General features: G+C 41.2%; 1 protein-coding gene across 2 annotated transcripts in view; it reads right to left on the bottom strand.

Moving 5' to 3' along the window:
• The window catches only part of MACROD2 (mono-ADP ribosylhydrolase 2), a 900701-nt gene that overhangs the window by 82284 nt on the left and 800716 nt on the right, over window positions 1-17701 (bottom strand). For both annotated transcript variants that reach the window (XM_035110055.3, XM_035110056.3), the window contains exons 11-12: window positions 4179-4241; window positions 411-476 (exon numbers count right to left, since the gene is read on the bottom strand). In XM_035110055.3, coding sequence (XP_034965946.3) covers window positions 411-476; window positions 4179-4241 — 129 coding nt within the window. The remainder of the gene's footprint in view (window positions 1-410; window positions 477-4178; window positions 4242-17701) is intronic.

The following is a 17701-nucleotide window of genomic DNA, read 5'->3' as shown; positions in this document are numbered from 1 at the left end:
TGCATGTTGTGTTTATAGCCTTCTCCTTATCTTTTCTTTTGCTGCCATATCACCAGAGAGCTAACTGAAGCCCTCTAATCATGCAACAGCGAAGGCAGACATAAACCTTTGTACATGAACATTCCTACAGATTTCGGCACCAGAGTTTTTCTATGACCCTGACGATATTTTTTTATGGGAAATCTATAATGATTGTAGATGAAAATGCATGGCATCGATCCATACTGGCACAGCTATGATGCCAAGTGGTTCATTAAAAAGAATTTTCTAAAAGACATCCCAGAAGTGTTTATCTGACATCTGGCCTTTAAAGCTTGAACCTGGGTTTTCCTTGGTTTAACAGAAAATACTGCTTTATAAAATCCCCTTCGGGGATTTGATATTTTTTAAGCCAGTTTTATTATCTGTACCTTTTTCCTTGCAAACGTTCTCTCCTCCATCTGTTGAGCTGTTTATAACGGTAGGTTTTGCCTCATCTGTTTTTTAAAGAGAGAAATTACACTTATTAGATTATAAATTGAGTTTAGTAATGATTGTAAACTGTTACACCTGCTCTCAAATGCATATGTTATTCATGTCATTAGCTTTCGGCCTTTGTCCTTTTCTTCCATGGGACAGTAATATGGATACAAAGGAACTTCTTCGCTTATTTGACTGATTCTTCCACAAAGTAAGAACATTTTTACTCATTCTAATTCCTAGCACTCTTACATATTCTTAGCATGTTTTCTTTCCCCATTTTGACACTTAGAAAGATGTTCATCTTGACATTTGCTGCTTCTTTTTTGACCCCACTATCAAAATAAACAAAGCCTAAAGCACACGCTTAATAGAAAAGCCAACTTTCTGTACAATATTATTACAAAGGTTGTGTGAAACCCCCAATCTCTGCTTAGAAGTAGCAAGATTTTGGGGGTTCCAGGAGCTCATCCAGGTTCATGTTTCCATTGGGAATCAAGACGTGGCGGTGACTGTCGTTTCTTTAATAAATATGGTTTATTAACACATATTTACAACCTGGGTGCAGATGGAGGGAGTGACAAACAGTTCTTATGCTCCATTAACATATACAATGCATTTTGAGGATTTGCAAAATGCTGTCAATTTAACTGATCAAAGAGTAGCCTAGTTTCCCCCGCCATTCTCGTTTCATTCTAAAATAGATATTTTCCATTTAATTGGTGGGAAAGCAACTTGGGGGCAATTTTTAATTGAAAAATTACCCAAAGGGAAAGAGTTAAGAAGCTTCTCCTTCCATTTAGACTGCAGCATCTGTGGCTGCGCTTTGTAAAAGAAAAAAAGAAAGAAAAAGGGGGGCATATGTGACTGACAGCTCAGGAATGAGCCCCATTTTGTTCAATGGCCATTTGATGTACCCTTTGGGGACTATTGATTTGGTATGTATTTATTACTGGTTGGTTAACATGCAGGCCTGTCATTTCTTTCACTGAACTATATTTGAATGTAATGGATTTCATTTCATATTATTGCCAGCTGATGAAGATTTATCATTGAAATGGTTCATTATCCTGAAAGAACTGCACTGTCTGCTGCTGTGCTCGGAGCACCCTATTGCAACGTCTGGAGCACCCATCATCTCACGTTTGTAGGAAGGATATTGACTTGGAAAGGCATTCTGCCTCCATTTCAGTGATCTTTGACAGTGACTTGCCACTCCCACCATTCCTGTTCATGAAACATTTATTTGATTCTTATTAGTTTGTGACTCCATGCACATATTATACGTCTTCTGTTTATGAATTTTCAAACAGTATAGTGTTATAAAAATATTCTCAGTATATTATTAGCCGACGTGTTGCTTGTTGTTCAGACCGTTTTGCTCAATGGCAGTTATTCCTACTGTGTATAGGATTGCAACTTTGTCCTGGGGCAAAGTTCTCAACTTGATGTAACTCTTCCAGGTTAGCGGAGTTTGTAACCTGAAGCGTTTATAACCTGAGGCGTTTGTAACTCGAGGTACCACTGTAGATGCTTAGTGTTAAGGTTTGAGACTTATTGTAAGTTTGACTTTGGTCTGCTGCAACTGGATTTCTTATGGACAGTGCTAACCCTGAATGTATTGGATTTGTGGCCATTATGTTCATTTGCCTTCAGTAGCAGTAAAGCTCTGCTGGATGAAATACAATTGCCTCTGGTCTATTTTTGGGGAATCCTGCAACGTGTTTAAGGTGTTACTCTGCTAACCATACATTGGAATCTGCTCTGGATCAATATTGATTAGTATCCATGACACACAGTGGTACAGAATGTACCAGTGTTGGGCTGGCAATGGAAAAAATGGCACATAAAAGCAGCCCAGTGTGGCACTCAATATTAAACATCTCATTTAAATGTAAGTCTACAGGTGATTAGATATCATTGCTTGGAGAGAGGACTTGACAGCAGGAAATCGTATGTGCAAGACTTCAAGTGGCATGTCTCATGTCAGAAAACACATGCAGTGCTCATTCCCACATGAAAGAAAAGTTGAGCAACTTGCTCCAATGCACAGCATCTACTTTGTCCTTTATTTCAAGAGTTGGAAATAAGACAGTAGGGGAGAAAGAAGCTAGGTCATAACTCCCATCATTAAAGGTCTGGCCCTTATTCTCTAGACATTCTACCTGTGACATATAAAAAGCTATACTTTTCAGGCCCATTTCTAACGCTTAGATTTGATACAGCAAAATGAAAACCACATCTTGGCAGGATTTGAACGGAGCTCTTGCCATTTTGAAAAATAAAATGAGATTTAAAATGAGTCCCAATGAAAACTGAGTGCATGACTGCACATGTGTAGATGCTCACTAAGCAGGCATTGAAGAAAAAAAAAACAGCCTAAAAATGGGTTGATAGATAAAATCAGCTTAAATCAGAAAGCATCAAGAGAACATTGCAACTGTGAATAAATAGTTGGATAATCGGAGTCAGCAGAATTCTATGGCAGAAAGGTGATAGAGTTTCATACACAGTGATTCTCCTGCAGACCATAACAAGGGGCAGGAATGGAAGGGGATTTTGCTGTAACATAAATTCAACTCTTTAGAAACAGCCACAATGCCGTATACACAGACCAAATGACTCAGTAATGTAGGCTGGATAGCTTGGCTGCTTCGCTCTACTGCATTGAGTGATTGGACCTCTCCTGCTGTAGCTTCCAGGTATTAATAAAAGCTTTCAGAGCTGATAGAAAAGTTTTCACTAAAAGATGGGCCGTGCTACCTGAATTAAATATGTGCAAGCAACAGAATATACCATTAGTGCTGGTTAGGTGGGCCAGACAAGATGAAGAGTATGCTATTTGAAGTACATGAAAAATAACCTAGTATTATAATGCAGCAGTGGGATAAGGGCTTTCAAAGCAATTTTTACTTGTTACAGGGTAGTTACTTTGATAGTTTCGTTGTGCTGAGGCCACTTTGGGCAGCTCCCACCCCACAAAAACCTAAAATAACGAAAGGAAAATAACCCGCTTTGAATGGAAGCATGGCATTTTTTCTATAAAAACTTCACTTTTAAATGTGTAATTCAGAAATTTTAAACATGGGGTGGTTTGAACTAAGAGTAGATCCCACTAATGTGACTGAAGATGACTAAGATATGTCCACTGATTTCAATGGGTCTACTCTGAGTGCAACCTGGTTGAATGACACCCACAGTTTATTCCTACTGCTTTTATGAGCTTTGAATGATGCTTATTTTTCAAGGTTTGTTCACCGAATCTTTCTGAAATGTCAGTAATCCAATTTGTAAAGCAGCATGCATAAAAATGGTTACTTAGAAGCTAAATATACATGATAAATTGTAGGTTTACTAAAGGCAGAGAAGCTCCATCTTATTTTCTCCACATTCCTTTCCTTCTTTGATGTATGAACCTTATACGATACTGCTGTAAACATTTTCCATTTACAGGGTTTCTAGGATCTATTCCACCTTAAGAAGGGAATGTGCTGCCAGTTACTAACAGGAAAGACTGCATTCCTGGGCTGGAAGGGAATACATTCATTCATAATGAATAGGGCTCTGGCCTCCAACGGGAGAACTGCACAAGCCCCGACTTAATCCGGTGAAAATGTACAAACGTTTTCAGTCAATAGCATTGACTAGGATTATTGTTCACCAAGGTAGGGGGAGCCTGAGTGATAGAATGCTTTAACAGAGCGCAGCACAACACAAACCTGCTTCTTGACTCTGACTCTCGATTTCATCGGCACTTTGCTTAGCCTCTGTGACGTTGTCACCTGCCAGAAACAATGACAAAAGTTATGAAATACAGTTTATTAGTTAATCAGGCAATGTGGGAATAACTGCAGCCAATAAACCTTCTGATTTATGGCAGGATCTGTAACAAAAAAGGAGGATATTCAGAAGTGAAAAATGGCAAACGTAAATAGTTAATAATATCTACCTCCCTAACAGTGTGGCTGATCGAAGCAGCTTGCAGCATTCGACAGCACTGCCTGTAAACCTATACTCATTTGTACGTGCTTTACTGGCTTCCATGAAGACTCCATACTAGGCAGGATAATTTTCAATTGTGTTTTCTTTCTATGCACCAATGGAAAGTACTTCCCCATACATGTTTGGGGAACACTGCCAATGTCATTCAGCTGTTGCCTTCCCCGACTTTCTCAGCGGCTCTGGCGGGTCCCCAAATCTTTAGGGGTCACAGGGGCCTGCTACAGAAAGCATCCTTGATTGAGTGAAAACAACCTTGCACTATTTTGGACTCAAGCCATGCTCTCTGTTGCTCCTCCAATAAAAGTGTAGACCACTCTAGAAAATGTCTTAATATAGCTACATTTTTGAAACACGGAAATCTCATTAAAAATCAAGGCTACGTAGCATGCAGAAATCCTGGATAAAACAGTCAAAATGTTCACCTTGCATCTGAACCTTTCAAGATGCTCAACACCTTATAAAAAATGCATGACAAATGACTCGAAGGCTGTGTGAGACAGAAAGACAAAATGCAGCAGTGTGGCTAAGTTTTGCTGGCTGGATCACCCTCCCTGGCTTCGAGTGACATTCTTTTCCCTGCTTCTTGAATCCCAGAAGTAAAGACAAGGCTTCACCATAAGAGGATGCTATGTGGAGAGCACCAAGTTCCTGAACCGTAGCCTGAATGAACCAGGTAACTGCTGTTTCCACTAGTCTGGAACCCCTGAGCTCAAATGGCCATAATAATAAGACAGCAGAGTAATTGCTTGAACAACGTTGCCAAACTCTGTGTGTGAGAGAGAGACAGAGAGCACTGAATAGGAATAGGTATAAAGAGAAATGCTAGAAATTTATCTAGAAAATGAACTGAGTGAAATTCATTTGCAGATGTACATCAGCTGATCCTGCAAAAGGCTTGGTAATGATCAACATCAATCCTCCCTCTCGTGCTGCTATGATTGTATCTCCTGCTCTGCTTCCTTTTCGGTATTGCAATTTATATACCCCGTTCCTTTAGCACATCTGTGCCTTAACACGTGAAAGCCCTCACAGCAGCACAGAGAAGCATGATAGCACCTTTATGCCAATGAGAAAGGAAAGAAGGAAGGAAGGAGGAAGGAAGGAAAGGTAAATGTCCACTAAGGGAACATTTTGCATTTAACAGAATTGTTTATTCAGCTAGTAGTCATTATAAACAACCGGTTTTCTCGCTCTTTTAGCTTCTTTGCAGTCTGCACATTTTTTTAAAAAAACCACCAGATGGAGCTAGTGTAGAGGATTTAATCCCCCCCCTCCCAACTACAGATCCTGCAGTTACATTCAGATCAGCACTAGGGGAAAGATTCTCAACTGGTATAAATCAGTGCCTTGACATTACATTCAGTAGTCATGCTGGGGACCCTTGGACCTTTAGTTCACTTATAACATCTCACACTGATTTCAGCTGACCTAAATGGATGGCAAGCTCTAGTAATTTCTTAGTACTTCAGTGGTTTGCAGCCTGCATAAAATAATAAATAAATAATAAATAACATGATCATCAGTCTTCAATAAGAGCTATATCATTAGCTCACCACAACTGATGATGTGTACAAAGGAAAGTGACACAAAGTTAAAACAGAACAACACTAGTAAGTAAATATTTATTTTGCATTGTATTCAATGCTACTTATTTCAGCAATGGGTTGTAGCCAATGTTAGTTCTACTCAGAGTAAATGCACAGGGATTACAAATAGGCAGAGTACGCACCAGCCTATATAGGGGCCCCACAACAATGGAGCCAAATAATATTGATTTGATCTTGAAAGAAAATCTCAATCAAGCTTTCTTAGTTCAATGCTAGCATCCTCCCGGGATTTTGACTGCCTAGGGGCCTCCACAGGGTTTATTCCAGCACGGAGGGTGGTAGCAAAACTAACACATCCCATCACTACAAAGGCTTTCATTTGTCCACTGAGCATTTCCCTGCCTCATCAAATCTGCTCTGGAGGATTGGAATAACCCCCCAGAACAAGTTTAAGGGTCACAGGGGGAGGAAAGGGTTCTATTCTGCAAGTAGAAATTGTTGTGTTGACGGGAGGCGTACTTAGAACTACATTGGATACAACCTTCAGCAACGAATGAGCATGACTAAATTACGCTAAGTAGGACTAAACCTGGATACAACCTAATACCTTTTGTTGTGCCTTAATGACATATTTCAGAGGTCATGCTATATGATGGATTTTTGGGGGCCAATATTGCTAAATTCAAGCATTTTTAATATAGTTTTAGGATTGTTCTGTTTGTTTCTTCATTTAACATCCTGCACCTTAATCACACAAGTTTACTCATGCTGCTTTGCAGTTTTACAGCACATGGATTAGATTCATATACAGTGGTACCTCGGTTTAAGTACACAATTGGTCCCGGAAGTCTGTACTTAACCTGAAGTGTTCTTAACCCAAAGTATGAGTGTAATTGGTTCTGGAAGTCTGTACTTAACCTGAAGCGTACTTAACCTGAAGCGAACCTTCCCATTGAAAGTAATGGAAAGTGAAATAATCCGTTCCAGACGGGTCCACGGAGTACTCAACCTGAAGCGTACTTAACCTGAAGCGAACTTTCCCATTGAAAGTAATGGAAAGTGGATTAATCCGTTCCAGATGGGTCCGCAGAGTACTTAAACTGAAAGTACTCAAACCAAAGCGTACTTAAACCGAGGTATGACTGTACATACTTCTTTTGAATAGCGTTAAGTTCCTACCAATAGAGACAGAAAGAAAAAAAATCTTGAGTGACCCACAGACTGATCTTCCTGTAAAGAAATCAAACGTTGATATGGGTGAGGAACTTGCAGTCTGGAACCTTCATTGCATATCTTTAGGTGTCAGGCAAAAACATTCCTCTCTGCCCAGGCCTTTGACTAATTAAACAGTTTATGGCCTTTTAAACTGTGCATGGACATTATTGTTTTGTTTGTTACTACTGTATGTTGTGTTTTTATATTGTAAACCACCCTGTGAACCTTGGATGAAGAGCAGTATAGAAATTTAATCAAAAAAAATAAAAACCTCAACAAAATGGTTGCAGGGCGGGTTACAAAAAATATCAAAATTAAATACCACATAGGATTAAAATCATAAACGTAAACCACAAAAGCAGATGATATCAAAGTAAAAAAAAATAGCAGCACAGAGCAATTTTGTGTTGTGCTACTTAACTTTTTCTCTAGTGTCTTCCATCGAGTTTGTAATAAATCACCCGTTGGTAGGGAAGGACAAGAGCATTTTGGCTTATTCCTACTATTTCAACATAGTTTCTTTGGCCAGAAGATCGGCTGTCACATTGAAAAACATTTACTGATAATAATGTATATTTTGCTCTTCTAAATATATTCAGAGCAGTGGCACTTTCAGGAATGGTTTGGACACCACATGTGTGATCCTACTTATGGCAGATGAGCACTGTTCTAGGGGGTTGCTCATAAAATAGTTTTCTAAAAGTATTCAATCAATGCTATGAAACCCATACTTAACTGGCCATGTGGCATGCAGTTAGTAACAATGTGTAACAAATTACACCTTCTGGGTAATTCCAACCACATCACGTAGGGTAAATGTCACACTAGAGTAACTAAGTCAGAAGTGGTGGCCGCAACCCTGCGTCTTCTATAGGAATTTCAGTCCTGATTGACACAACAATTGTTTTAGATTCTCTCAGTCTACCATGCAGACTTCCTCCCTGCCCACCTTGGTCAGTTCAAGCTGAATATGTTCATGTTGAACAAGCCTTTGGAGAATGATTCAGTATGTACTCATTCAGGCTGTCAACGTGTCATTTATTCAGCCTACTTTTCAAAGATATTCCAAGACATGATGACCTACGCCAGGGCCATACACAAGGCTGGTTTCAATGTAAGTAGAAAATAGAGACAGATTGCAATGTTCAAAAGTTCAGATCAGAGTCTCCAACACATGAATGACAGTGAAGCCTCCCAAAGCATTGCCAGACACACACATGTGACCTTTTACAGACTGCAATATCCCCTTTCTTGCTGCGGGGGCTACAAAGGTGACACGGGAAAAGTAATGTGGAAGCGTGCGTCAAAATGTTCCAGTAACATTTGCAATAGGCAAATGTCCGTCGGATGACTTGGTTCAATTATACCAGAGCTGCATAACGTATGTCGTAAAATGATACCCAAAGCATATGGATGGAGGCAATTTATTGGCAATGTCTAGTCAAAGGGGCAGAGCTTATTGCACAGAGGCAAAGGATATATATATATATATATATATATATATATATATATATATATATATATATATATGAATGAGAGAGATGGTAAAGAACTGTTATAGGAAAATAGTACACAGAGATCTAAAGAAGCCCCCTTCTTAAACATTCACAAATATTTAAAAGAAAAAACATGTTTGCAAATGACAGTCTTTCACTGAACATCTTTTATTGATGAAGAACCTTTTCCTAATTATGTCTCTCTACTGACACTAGAATCAAAGCAAATGGAAAGGTTTTTAATAGTGCATGTCTCAAGCAAAGAGGCAAAAACATGTGTCTGTTCCCTAGCTTCATTTCTCTCGCTCTCTCATTCACTCTGTAGGAGCAATGGAAAATCCAAACTTATTGTCTGGCGTCTGTCCTGATGACACCATTAGTAATAAAAATATCTGTTCCTTTGCCCCAACTTGACAATATCTTCTGCTGCCTTCTGTCTGCTACAGCAGAAACTGGAAATTATATAATTTTTATTTAGGTGACAACTGCTTCGCAAGATCTCCTCCTCTCCCTTAAACAATAATTGATTTGTAGTAATCTGTCACTCCTTCCAAATATGATAGCAAATGCGGCGCATGACACCCTGTATCATTTCAGACAAGGAAATTTAAATGGTTCCAAGTTATATCTAATGCCAAACAGAAACATCTGTCTGCCTTTCTGAGGAGAAAGAAACAATTTTAAAACAGGAGACTGTGAGTTGCGGTAGCACATCACAGACAAATAAGCCCATCACTCACTGAATACAGATTTCTGGCTGTGGGCCTTCTTTTCCTTTGCCAGAACGGCCACTGAATATAATTAATATTCCCCTCTTCCTCAATTTCTTTTATGACACTAAAGGAATTTAAGGGTTGATATGCACATCTATAGCTAGAAGAAGCAGTCAGCCCAGTGTTTAATAAGCAGCTGTTTCATTCACAATGAAGACAAGAGGCTTACCCACTAAAAATAGAAAATACAGAAACTTGCTAAAGCCTGCATTCTTTTCCACCACTTTTAAGGAGTGGTGCTCAGTATGCAAAGAGGCAAGGCTAAATGCATATGCTGCAGTAGCAGCCCCCAAATGAAACAGCTGATGCAATAATAAGCCAGGAGGTCAGATGGGAGAGGATGAAACAAGAATTTTGTAGAAAGCAGAAAGTAATCTCAGAGCTATAACAGGAGAGAGAGTTTCAGCATTTTCCACTTTCATTGTAACAGCTCTCCAGAGAATGCATTGTCACACCACTTACTGATCCCATCACGAACATAGAAAGCCGAAGAAACTTAGCAACCTGCTGCCTGGCCATTTGATTTTTCCTTCGTTGCACAGCTTTTAAGAAATGCTAAGATGCTTTCTTCCTATTTTGGCAGTCAGAAGTTATGCCCTACTGTGCAAGTGGTCTGTATAAAGGAAGCGTAACACCTCAACTGCAAGCTTTTCCCTTGGGGGCATTCAGCTCTTGGTAGGAATACTGCTTCCCCAGAATCAACGACTCTTCTGCTGTGCCCAGGAGATGAGACGTAAACATGTCACCCATTGCTCAAAGTACAACAGGAGCACTTATGGATGGCCCGTCCTACATGCTTCCCAGGGTTCATATGTAACCTAGGTGGTGAGGGATGGAGTGTCACAGAAGCATCAGTTCCATCACTAGACCACTAGGTAGACCACTAGACCACCATGTAACTGGCTCCTAAGAAGATCCACAGGCTGCCAGTGGGATTTGAGGGGTCTGATGTCAGTGAGTTTCTCAAGCCACCACTGATTGTGTTAGTCATTCAGGCATATTGCTTCCCTGGCACAGGAAAGGGCCATGGAATAATATCATGCCAGGGAACCGGGGGCGGGACGGGGCGGGACAGGAGCACTTGTGGGGCTCTAAGATGATTGATTGATTGATTGAATTTATATACCACCCTATACCTGGAGGTCTCAGGGCAGTTCACAGAAAAGGTCAACATAAAAACCACAATATATATAATCAAAATAAAAACAACAACCCAATAACACCTCGCACCCCACCCCCCCAAAGAGCCACTTTTTAAAAGGGCATAGGATGTCAATCAGATCAATCAAAGGCCTGGTTAAAAAGGAACATTTTTGCCTGGTGCCTAAAGGTGTATAATGAAGGCGCCAGGCGAACTTCCCTGGGGAGAGCATTCCACAGATGGGGAGCCACTGCAGAGAAGGCCCGTTCTCATGTTGTCACCTTCTGGACCTCTCAAGGAGGAGGCACAGGAAGGAGGGCCTCAGAAGATTATCTCAGGGTCCGGGGAGGTTCATATGGAAAGAGGCAGTCCTTGAGGTATTGTGGTCTTGAGCCGTTTAAGGCTTTATAGATTACCTACACTGCAGACCAGCAGGTCCAACAACAATACCCCACCAGTTGTATTCAGTGGCCATATGGGAAATGCATATCAAGCAGAACATCATGAAGCCATGGGCCAGTTACCAGCCAAAGCACATCTACAATTTATTTGAGCTCAGAGCACAAAACTGAGCTTCCTGAACATTCGTGTTGAGCTGACACAAGTCAACATTTGGCAACAGTTATGTCTCAGGCAATACACAACACCTTTTCCAGAAATATTCTGAAAATCTAAGCAACACAATTGTGTGGTGCTTTCTGTGTTAAATACATGCATTGCGATTAATCACAAACACCTGGTAGAAAACAGAGCTGGAGTTCAGACTATTCCAGTTACAGAAGACGTCCAAAATTTAAACAACTTTCTCCCTGCCCCCTTCCCTTGTCTTCAAAGCCAAGCCCCAACAAATATCTTAAAATTAATCATCAGGGCAATTGCCTGATGTACAGAATCTTCCACACATTTTCATATTTAGAAATAAATGATGATTTGGGTCTGTTTTAATTACAGCTTGGTGTGTAACCTGATGGTAGGGAGAGGGGGCTAAGGCAGTGAATTGGGGGGGGAAGCATTTTCAACTGAGGTGTAGCAGAATTAGTAATTGTTAAACAGTTTTCCGAGCCCAATAGTGTGTTCACAGTCCAAACAGCTTATTTCAACATTGAGTCAGAATTTAGCACAAGGTTATCAATTTGTCAGGCTGCTCTTTGCACTTGCTTGCAACATCCAGTTGCTTACGAAAAAGACAGGGGAAACCCACAAATCTCCTTCCCTCAGCAACTGCTCTGTAATAATCAAGGGAAAAACTAGAAAGAAAACATGAGCCAACAAGGTTTCTTCTCAAAGGTTTCAGAAAGTAAAGAGGCCTGAGAAGACAAAGGCACTGGGCAGGCATTCAGAACGTGAACTTGAGTTCATGGGATGCTTTGCTGTTTTGTCTCTACAGGGTTCAATACCTCTTGCCCCTCTTGAACCAAGCATTATGGGAGAAGGTATACACTGTTCTCAGGAAACAAGATTCCTGTTGTTTTGTTCCTACTTTGTCAAGTGGCAGGAAACTCAGGGCAGTCCTCTTTCCCAGGAGAAAGCAGCAAAATCTTGTGGTGTCTTTGTTCAAATACAGTGTATTTATAAATTGTGAAGGAATTGTTAGGAAACAAGCATGATCAGCTATGGCGGTTCTATTACCAATGCAGAATCAATACAAACTCTCTGGACTCAAACTAAGCACGCACACCTGCAGAGCCTCTGCTTCAGCTGCAATTTCCTACTAGACGCTCACCTAAAGCTCCTGCGTTTGATTTCCAGGAAACCTTGGACATGCGATGTGCCTGGCTAGCCAAAACAACTTTGGAGGTCTCCTTGCTTCGCTGCAGCAGCAGCCACTTCATTAAATTCCCATTAATCAAGGGGCCTTGTCTGAACAACCTCATGGCTCTGAAAGGAAGGCGGAGGCATAAACGCTGTTCACTTACTTGACCGTAAAAACAGTGAGATAATGAATATTATTTTCAGTATAATGGCCTTAAGAATAAATGGGGCCAACATTTCAAGCCATTCACAGTGCAATCCTAGGCATGTTTATTCCAAGGTAAGCCCCACTGTGCTTAACTGGGCTCACATCCTAGTAAATGTGTTCAAGGTTACAGCTTTAGATGCTGCTACTTAGGATTTCTCTTCTCTTCAGTCAGTAGTCATGAAAATGCACAGATCTAGTGAATGGGCATGGATACTGACAAAGGGTTGGATTCAGAATTCTCATGAGCTCATCGAATCTTCCTGTTGGAGGATGGGGAAAGGCAGGAAGGCTGACTCTACAGGGCCAAGCTGTCTTTGCCCCCACCAGTATCTGTTGCCAGAGGGCTGGGTTCCCTTATTCTTGAGGGGGCAGAGGAGGCTGAGCACAGAGCCAAGAATGGTGCAGCTTCAGTGGTCAGCTCCTCCTGAGCATGAGAGAGGAGGAGCCACCAACCATTGAAGCCGCAGCGTGCTGGTCTCTGCGCACGGCCTCCTTCCAACGATGTGACGTTGCATGTGCAATGCATGCATGACGTCGCACACATCCAACGCGCAACATGCACACGATGAGCACCAGGCCCCCTCGATCTTGGGTGCAAGTCAGTGCCCCCGGGGGAAGACACTTTCCACCCATTGCTCCTTTCCCTTGCAGCCCCTTGTGACCCCTGAAAAGCTGCTCTAGAGGGTCCGAGGACCCCCCGGAACGGTGTGGGAAGTTGCATGGGGAGGGGCTGCAGTGGGGAGGGAGGGTAAACAAAAATCACCTCCCTCGATCCTCCAGCAGGAGCCTCTGCTGGATCTCAGTCCCTTCCAGAAGCAGGATGAGCTCTTTCATTTGCAGAAGAGACATCCAAGCATGTGCTTAAAAAGCATCCCTTGCATCTTCCCACGTGGCATTGAGATATTTTTACCAGAGGCAGATACCAGCAAATAAGGGCTGTCCCTGGTGACCAGCTGAGGTAGTTGGAGCACATGTAGCATGACATTATCATCTGAATATTAAAAATGGTGAACAACCTTGCTCTGTCAAAAATGAAAAAAGAAACATTCGCCACAAGAAAATAAAAAAGGAACAGAACACTTCCTCTTAAATGCTTTGATGCCTTTCTTCAGTATCACTGCTTACTGCATTGATTAAGTCATTGTTCACACTGAAGTTGTGGAATCTATTTTTGTAATTAACACAGCGGATTGCTGTTATTTTATATGGGTTGCTAGTCAATGGAGCACAGTTCTTTTTATGTGCCACAAATTAATAAAAGTCTGTTGTTTGCATACAGCTCTGTGCAGTGCAATGTAGTGGGTTGGAAAACTGTTAAAAGGAAATAGAGGAGGTCACTAAAAGGTAAGGTCAATATTAGATGCCTTCCAGAAAACATCACCATTGGCGCCGCCACTACTAGTTGTAATAATAGTAATAATAATGGGAGGAGAAGAACAAAAGGAGAGACCTGGCAGTGTGGTATTCCAAACGCACACAATGCTATTTAAAGCCATAGCTGTGTTAAAATTTCATAAAGGCTATCATCCCTGCTTCCTCTCTGCACCGCGCAGTCATGGGGGTTTATTGGTTATTCAGATAATGGATAGAAATGTGAAATGAGTTCCTTGACAGATGAGTACCCTGGAGGTACTGCGGGTTGTCACTGTATATAATTTTCCTCTGACAACATTACATTAGTCACTTTAGTGTCTTGGAACTTTGCACCTTATTTTAGCTCAATGGAAAAGAAGAAAAGGGAAACAGAATTAAAACCATTTCTAGAAAAACCAGAAGGCCTGGCTCCCACACTTACTACTAAAAAAAATTAGAGTCCTTCTGCATCAACTTCTGTCCTGTCGGTGCATATTTTTACTAGTGGGTTTTGTTTTGCAATGTAATGTGCGTTGTATGTTGTGGGCTCCAATTTCACGAAACAGTGCTACAGACTGTAATAAAATAAAACCCAAACAGAACAGAATTGGTCTAGTTAGATATAGGACCTGAAAAGCCAATGTGGTTTGATGTTCAGACCTTAGGGCTATGACCTAGGAGAGCAGGGTTTCCATGAAGCTCATTGGGTAACCTTCGGTAAAGTCACTGTCTCTCAGCCTAACCTACTTCACAGGGTTGTTGTGAGGATAAAATGGGGAGGGGAGACCATTTATACTGCCTTGAGCTCCTTAGAGGAAAAGGTGGTATTTAAGTGTAATAAACACACCCACGTATTAGATAGACAAAGATGGTCTTGCCCTACCTGATAAGCTACTTCTGAGAGTAGGGGGGGGGGGGATCCCCTCTGGCATAATATGAGATGCAGCAGAAGTTGGGTAAATCATTACCCCCTCCTCTCTTTCTCTCTCACATACACTGTATAAATGCAGAAGTGCATTCCACTTTCACTTGGAACTTTTTGGATCCCGGCCATAGTGTTTTTAAATATACCGTATGTATACAGAAAGAAACTACCGGTATCTGGTAGCCCAGGTATTTATAATGTGTCAAGACAAATGGAAACTGTCAAACCTAAAATGCAGTAACAAGGTCTCAAGCAGACTAGAAAGGCTGAATTCCTTTAAGTATATTTTTGCATTAAAGAGTGAATGTTTCATGGCGATATTTGCTGCCTTGCTACTCCCCAAAGGACTTTTTCTGCAGTACTTTATCTTCATTTAAATTGTCCTTTTCAAGAGATCTATAAAATTCCCTTTATTGAAGAGAAATGATTTGACTGGATGCTAAGAATGCTACTCTTTAAAACCTTTCTTTCTTTTTTCTAAAAAAAAAAAGATAGTCCGGGATTTTTTTAGAGCTTAACAACCACTGCATGTTTTGTGTTGGCATATATTTCTGCAACATAGCAAATGGGGCTCAGGTTTATAGTGGAAAATTAAATGGTTGTCCCTGAGGATATCACAGACAAAGTTACAATCAACACTATTCAGTTCAGGGGTTCTCTGATTTCAGATAAGTCTCTTTGGTCTATATCAAAGCAGAGATCTAATTCTATGGGCATCTGGTATAGAACAGGAAGAGACCTTCCATCAGGATGATAGTTAAGAATCTTCACACATGTAAGTAACTTCTGAACTATTTCCTACATTCGTAAGGAGGAAGGCATACAAAAATTGAGCCGAAATGGCTTTTTTCTATCCCTTCTGAACAGCCACTGTAAATGAGTGATTAATTTGCCAGGCAGGCTGTTTCACCAGTGACTGAGTGGAAATCCCCAAAGGAGAACAAATTAAGGGATTTGTAGACAAATATTTAAAAAGCATTCAAATTAATATTCCACTTAGCTAGTGGCCCTCTCCTGCTTCAGCACCAGTAGCACAGTATCCAGCAACTATTTAATTGGGTGTGGGGATGAGGGAGGGAGACAAATTGTCTGTTCTTGAGGGAATGAATGTGAAGCTTAAAAAAAAAGAAGAAGAAGAGGTACGTTTCAGCTAGCAAAATACTTAAAATAAGAATTAAAGGATGGTGTTTCTGATTGTTGAATTACAGCACAAGACAGAGTAGCCTCCCTGTTCTTAGCAACTTCTTGCATATGTGGTTAAAGAGATAATCCATAGGCAATCCCTTGCTCTAGTGCAGTAGAGCGCTGGACTAGGACCAAGGTTCAAATCCCCCCTCAGTCATAACGTGGCCTTGGGCCACTCACTCTCTCAGCCTAACCTACCTCTCAGAGTTGTTGCAAGGATAAAATGGGGAAATACTACACTTGATGTTAGCCAAAAGGCCGAGAAGCAATAGAATAACATGGAGAAGAAGAGAACTAGGTACTGTACACCATCTTGAGCTCCTTGGAGGAAGGGTGAGGTACAAACATAATCATACATGTATAACCCCTTTGCTCCAGTATCACAGTGCCAAAGCACTTAAGTCTCAAAACAACAAACAATCACCGTCTTTAGAAGGGATAGAAAATGACACAGCAGAACCCCTTAAGCAAATGGTCAAATGTGCTGCTGAATCAGTTCAGGACTGCTTTCCTGACCAAGGGCATTACAGTGTAACAGCTAGAAACCTAATGTTTTTTAAACCGCCACTTGGGGGCATGTGGTAAGCCCCTGCTTCTGGCTGTGTACGTGGAACTGACCCTGCAGTTTGTGAAGCACCCTTTGGGGATATTTCTAAATTGTTTAAATGGGAACTGAAGTGTGGCAGTAAAATGACCAACAGTCCAGATCTCACCAATATATTTCCCCACAGAGCAGGGATGAGCCGTCCCATTTTGCCGCCTGAGGTGAAGTCCCCCTGCTTGCTGCCGCTGTACAACCCTAACAATGGCAGGGGCAAGCAGGGTTTGTGAGCGGATAGCTCCCTATGGGATTCTGCCATCTGAGACGGCAGCTCCCCTCTGCCTCATGGGTGGGCCGCCCTGCCAGAGATATTTATAAGGGGAGAAAGAACCCCGGAGAAAGAAAGCTAGAAGCATCAATCTCTAAATACACATCTATAAAGAAGATTGGAAAATAATTGTCCATTGACTTGTCAAGGCTGTGTGAACTCCTCAGTGCCTTTGCACTCCATGCGGAAGGTGAGAGTACCCATCTGCCAGGAAACTTACGGCTTTCAGCTCCTCAACAGTATTTCATACATTTCACGTTGAACCTAAAAGCTAAAAGGCAAAGGGGTCAATCCATGATTCACCGTGTTAAAGATGATTTGCCGACCCTTGCTTCCAGTGATGATTGGGTCATCCGTCAAACACTTTTATATGCTAGCAAGGTATTGCACAAACAGTGAATCTATCTAATCCTAAGATTTGCGGCTAAAGCATATAAGTGCTTTGGATGAAGTGTCTCAAATGTAGCACCTGTGCAATGTCATTAAAATACAGGTGCCACATCAGAGCTAGCAAGGCACTGCAGGTACGCTTACTACTGCAAATGTGGTGGACATAGGAGTTCCAAAGAGTCACTCTTTCACCCTCTTCCTGTTAATTAATTTAGTTTTTTAGGTTGCTTCATCCCAAGGCTCTGCAGTACTAACATTGATTTAACATTTCACTCATGCCTTTTCAAGCAATTGCAAACCTTGGTAGTTCATTAATGTGGGGAAATGATATCAATCCTGTTCCATACACTACAAGAGAGTGGGGAGTAGAGCATTAATCATCACTA

The sequence above is a fragment of the Zootoca vivipara genome, chromosome 3 (assembly GCF_965207765.1).
Source record: "Zootoca vivipara chromosome 3, rZooViv2.hap1.1, whole genome shotgun sequence".
Taxonomy (NCBI): Eukaryota; Metazoa; Chordata; class Lepidosauria; order Squamata; family Lacertidae; genus Zootoca; species Zootoca vivipara.
The sequence above is the reverse complement of the archived record's forward strand: the minus strand, read 5'-3'. Positions and strand labels throughout refer to the sequence as shown.